General features: G+C 40.1%; 1 protein-coding gene across 4 annotated transcripts in view; it reads right to left on the bottom strand.

The window, feature by feature from the left end:
- The window catches only part of sirt1 (sirtuin 1), a 183,446-nt gene that overhangs the window by 145,701 nt on the left and 31,745 nt on the right, over nucleotides 1-6,000 (bottom strand). For all 4 annotated transcript variants that reach the window (XM_060925339.1, XM_060925341.1, XM_060925337.1 and 1 more), the window contains one exon: nucleotides 3,028-3,175. In XM_060925339.1, coding sequence (XP_060781322.1) covers nucleotides 3,028-3,175 — 148 coding nt within the window. The remainder of the gene's footprint in view (nucleotides 1-3,027; nucleotides 3,176-6,000) is intronic.

Below are 6,000 nucleotides of genomic sequence, written 5' to 3'. Positions count from 1 at the left end.
TGGAGCCTATCCCAGCTGACTACGGGCGAGAGGCGGGGTACACCCTGGACATCTCATGTAAAAATAAATGGTATGTTTTCAGTTGGTTCTGCCATGATTCCTCACAACCAGCTAGCTGGCTTCACTGTGCACAGCAAAACTGGGACTAGGTCACAACCCTGAAGCATGCCAACTAGTTTGCCATTTTTCTCATATTATTCCAAGAAGATATACTAGAAATAACTTCTGAATATAGGAAATTAAAAAAGTAAACTAAATCATAATGGATAAGTACATATTTAATTAAATTTGATTAAGTTTAATATTTTGTCTAGAATTGCCCATTTTATTCATTTTGGTAATTGGGTACTGTTACTTTAAGAGGGTGCATGCTCATGCATACTTCAGTTAACTTGGGAACATATTAGAGGTTAAACTAACTGTGGCATCACAGAGTTTTCATACCATGGATCATCTCATTATCTCTCGCCACTTTATCCTGTTCTACAGGGTCGCAGGCAAGCTGGAGCCTATCCCAGCTGACTACGGGCGAAAGGCGGGGTACACCCTGGACAAGTCGCCAGGTCATCACAGGGCTGACAATGGCTCATCATGCTTTGTTTTATATTATTCAGCAAAGAAAACACAGTGGATTTGACCTGCTTGTGACACCGGAGGAATAAAATGTTGCATTTTTCCAATTTTACAACAGAGGTCAAGTGGACATAAGTTAAATTTATATAGCGCCTTTCAAAAAACCCCAAGGATGCTTTACAATTATAGACAAGGAAAGGAAAAATAAATAAATAAAAAGATAATAATAATAAATAAATAAATAAATAAAAATAGTCCACCAAGTAGGGGTCAGGATGTAATTCCCGTGGTGTAGCAACCAGCGCTCGAAACTAACGGTGTCCCGACGTCCTGGGGACCATAAAAAATGTCATCGGGACACAAAATTATCATATCTGGGACAATCCCGGGACAATGGAAAAAAAAAATAGATCTAGAAAAAAAGTTCTACATTAATATTATTTACAAAGCCGTAACACATACGTAGACATTCACCTAATTTGTCAATTTTAATTTTAAAACGTTAACAGCGAAAAATACATAGTAGCTTCACTTTCAATGCACCTGCATCCGTAGGCTACAGAGCGGCGCATTCTGTTCTAGAATCTTCGGCCGGAGTCCGCATTATATGGACTTGGAATGGAATTGCTACCGCACACGCTGCGCCGACTCTTGCCAGAACAAAAATGCTGAAGTGGTTGAAGCGGACCGACCGCGGGGAAGAAACTGAAAGCCCAGACATAACGTCTCCGGGACCTTCAGGATCCAAAGTGTCATCGCCTGGTCTGCAGGCAACGCTAGCAACTGAATGAACACTGTTAGACACGTTATAAAATACAACAGGAATGATGTGGATGATATTGACGGAAGATACCATTCAACAGATTAAGTGAGTTTTCTTGGTGTCTTTCTAGTTCAGAAAGTTTAGTCAGTCAGCAGCACAACTAGGCTCGGACCTGGCACTATGCTGATGTTGCTCACATTTGCACCCACGTTTCGGCAGCGAAAGTTCATAAAATGGATAACGGAAAGTTCATAAAAATGGATAACGGTAATGGATAACGGAAAGTTCATAAAAATGGATAACGGTAATGGATAACGGAAAGTTCATAAAAATGGATAACGGTAATGGTGAAAATGATAAGTTGGCCTTATAAGTGCCAACAGAGATTCAAGGTATAAGTAGATGAAATGAACATAAAAGGGGTCTTATTTTCAACTAAAGTGTACTGCAGATGTAGGGAGTTGAAACATTTTCTGAATGAGCTAGTTGGCCCCTTTAAATAAACGGGTATCTATTCATACAGTGAGATCGCCAAAGTTTAATAAACTGAAAATGCAGCAACTAATTTTGAAGTAGATGATGTATTGGACATGTGTCGCTTGTGTCTTGTGACTTATTGTAAAAATGATATAAAGGGTTCAAAATTGCATAGTTACAAATATAATAGTAACTTCATATGATAATATTAACCACTGGTTATTTCAGAGAGGAAAAAAATGGGGACACTATTGCTTCCATTCGGGACAATACAACACAGAATTCGGGACCACTGGGGGACACAAAGGAAAAAAAGTTAATTTCGAGCCCTGGTAGCAACCACAGTCCCACCAAAAGGCACACGAAAACAAGTCCCCCATCTCCAGCACTGCTGCCGTGACGCCGCCAGCATCATCACACGAACACCATGCCGTGGATCCACAAAGTGAGCAGAGAAGCTCCGCCACGCAGAGCGCTGGTGTGTCCCAAACCGCCTGCACAGCCGCCGCGACACCACCGAACAACATCGCTCGGAACATCACACTAAGCGTTAAAGCGCAGAGCACTGGACAACCACGATGTAAAATGAGCAACGAGCTCACTGCAGTCCACAGCTGGGAGCACAGGCATCGCCCACAGCGAACCAAGGCCTGGAGGGAACCGACGCCCAAAACTGGGTCCGGAGCTACACCACAACCGGCGGACAAAACACTCAAACAGAAAAAAAATAGAAAAAGAAATAAAATAAAGCTCTGGTGAGAAGCGGCAGCCAGAATGCGCACGACGTACTCTCAACTGGAAATGAAAAAAAAAAAAAAAAAAGGCCCTTGCCGGCCACGGGGCTCAAACCCCGGTGGACGGTTGTAAAACTACCTCAGTCTTCAATTGGACACGTATCGGCCGTGACTACTAGTTAGGTTGCATATTCTGTGGTGGATTTGCTAATTGAGACCAACTCAAAACAATGCATGTTTTAATATTACCCAACTAGACCATGGTTAATAAGCATGCCTTCTGTTAAGAAACTAGATCTGTCAAATTACTGTTCACAATGGCAAATGGAACACGAAATATTACTTCTACTTAGCTTATTTTAAAAAGTTACACAAATCAACAAATAAGGCTTGCTGGATTGCCCTATAAATTCCAAACACCACACTGATGACCACTACTCTAAAGTGACTTTTAAAAAGTTAACATTGAAATCAACATACCATGACACTGCATGACCCTTTGGACTCCAGCAACCTGCTCCAGAGTGTCAATGTTCTGAGTGTAGTTCCTGAGTAGTTTATCTTTCTTATCCAGCATAGCAATAAATCTGTGACAAAGTGATGGTCTAAACTGTCCAGGGTAAATTTCCTACAATAAAGGGGAGGGGACACACACACACACACACACACACACACACACACACACACACACACACGTGTTGGTGTAAAAGTCTGAGAGGAGAAAGCAAGAAAAGTCAAGTTTATTTGTAGAGCGCTATTAACAGATATTGTCGCAAAGCATCCTGAAAATTTAAGACTTTAAACATGATTCAATTTTATCCCTAACAAATTTGTCTCTTTAAAAATAGGGCCACTCTATATGAAAGGGACCAAAATTCAGAAAAAGCTGTTGCACTCGAATCTCAGACTGGCCTGATTTTTATTTGAGCCATTCCTTGACTTATTTTAGGAAGTCCCACATTATAACCTTCATTACTTCATAATTCATGTCTTATGGGCCTATAAAAGGGGTGGGGGTGTAATTTTTTTTTTAATTCTGCCTGTAATTTCTCAAGTTTTGAGCCTTATTGCTCAAAAACTATTGAACTCATCTACCTCAAATTTTCAGGATCGAAATTTTTTTTTTTTTGGGGGGGGGGGGGGGGGGGGGAGAGCAGAGGAATAAACTTCTAATGGAGCTCTCAAAAAAATGAACATAATTTACCAAATCACAGTTTTAAAAATCATTTTATTTTACCTTGAGATGAGTACTGAAGTACCAGAAATGATTTATTAAGAAAGAAATACACCAGTATTAAATGTTTTGCTCATATGATAAATTAGACACAGCCTCTGTCCTCTCAGGATACCTCTGAACATGTGCAGAATACTAAAATTCTGATATCCTTCCTTTCACTGGCCATAATCTTTTTTTTTTTTTTTGTTCAAGCTTGGTAATTACTTCAGAATTAGGTTTGAAATGTGTGTTGACAGACACTCATCACACCATAATAAGTCACCACTCTCAGAGTTCAATGTACAGTGGTGCTTAAAAGTTTGTGAACCCTTTAGAATTTTCTATATTTCTGCATAAATGACCTAAAACATCATCAGATTTTCACACAAGTCCTAAAAGTAAAGAGAACCCAGTTAAACAAATGAGACAAAAGTATTATACTTGGTCATTTATTTATTGAGGAAAATTATCCAATATTACATATGTGAGTGGCAAAAGTATGTGAACCTTTGCTTTCAGTATCTGGTGTGACCCCCTTGTGCAGCAATAACTGCAACTAAACCTTTCTGGTAACTGTTGATCAGTCCTGCACACCGGCTTGGAGGAATTTTAGCCCATTCCTCCGTACAGAACAGCTTCAACTCTGGGATGTTGGTGGGTTAACTCACATGAACTGCTTGCTTCAGGTCCTTCCACAACATTTTGATTGGATTAAGGTCAGGACTTTGACTTGGCCATTCCAAAACATTAACTTTATTCTTCTTTAACCATTCTTTGGTAGAACGACTTGTGTGCTTAGGGTCATTGTCTTGCTGCATGACCCACCTTCTCTTGAGATTCAGTTCATGGACAGAGGTCCTGACATTTTCCTTTAGAATTCGCTGGTATAATTTAGAATTCATTGTTCCATCAATGATGGCAAGCCATCCTAGCCCAGATGCAGCAAAACAGGCCCAAACCATGATACTGCCACCACCACCATGTTTCACAGATGGGATAAGGTTCTTATGCTGGAATGCAGTGTTTTCCTTTCTCCCAACATAACGCTTCTCATTTCAACCAAAAAGTTCTATTTTGGTCTCATCTGTCCACAAAACATTTTTCCAATAGCCTTCTGGCTTGTCCACGTGATCTTTAGCAAACTCCAGATGAGCAGCAATGTTCTTTTTGGAGAGCAGTGGCTTTCTCCTTGCAACCCTGCCATGCACACCACTGTTGTTCAGTGTTCTCCTGATGGTGGACTCATGAACATTAACCAATGTGAGAGGCGCCTTCAGTTGCTTAGAAGTTACCCTGGGGTCCTTTGTGACCTCGCCGAATATTACATGCCTTGCTCTTGGAGTGATCTTTGTTGGTCGACCACTCCTGGGGAGAGGGTAACAATGGTCTTGAATTTCCTCCATTTGTACACAATCTGTCTGACTGATTGGTGGAGTCCAAACTCTTTAGAGATGATTTTATAACCTTTTCCAGCCTGATGAGCACCAACAATGGTTTTTAGGAGGTTCTCAGAAATCTTTGTTCGTGCCATGATACACTTCCACAAACATGTGTTGTGAAGATCAGACTTTGATAGAGCCCTGTTCTTTAAATAAAACAGGGTGCCCACTCACACCTGATTGTCATCCCATTGATTGAAAACACCTGACTAATTTCACCTTCAAATTAACTGCCAATTCTAGAGGTTCACATACTTCTGCCACTCACAGATATGTAATATTGGATCATTTTCCTCAATAAATGACCAAGTAAAATATTTTTGTCTCATTTGTTTAACCGGGTTCTCTTTATCTACTTTAAGGACTTGTGTGAAAATCTGATGTTTTAGGTCATATTTATGCAGAAATATGGAAAATTCTAAAGGGTTCACAAACTTTCAAGCACCACTGTATAATACCTTTTATATTATCACAACAGAAAATGGTACAAATAACAGCTAGGTCACATTTTAGAGCTTTGATTTCCACTTTTTTTTTCAAATCTCTTCAAACATGTCCGCATCACTAAATCTATAACAATGGTGTAAACCACTGGTATCAGGCACAGGATCGGGTCATTTCGCACAAAAAAAAAAAAAACCCACACAAGTGTCTTTTCGCGCAAATCTAAAGTCATTTCACACAATTGTTGTAAACAACCCTGAAGATCCCCGAGTGTCAGGGTGTAAAAATAAGCCCAAATCATTGGGCTTACTGAGATAAGTGTCTGTCCACACACATTTCAATCAGTGACACACA

The sequence above is a fragment of the Neoarius graeffei genome, chromosome 7 (genome assembly GCF_027579695.1).
Source record: "Neoarius graeffei isolate fNeoGra1 chromosome 7, fNeoGra1.pri, whole genome shotgun sequence".
Taxonomy (NCBI): Eukaryota; Metazoa; Chordata; class Actinopteri; order Siluriformes; family Ariidae; genus Neoarius; species Neoarius graeffei.
Note: the sequence above shows the minus strand (reverse complement) of the source record. Positions and strands in the feature narration are given on the sequence as shown.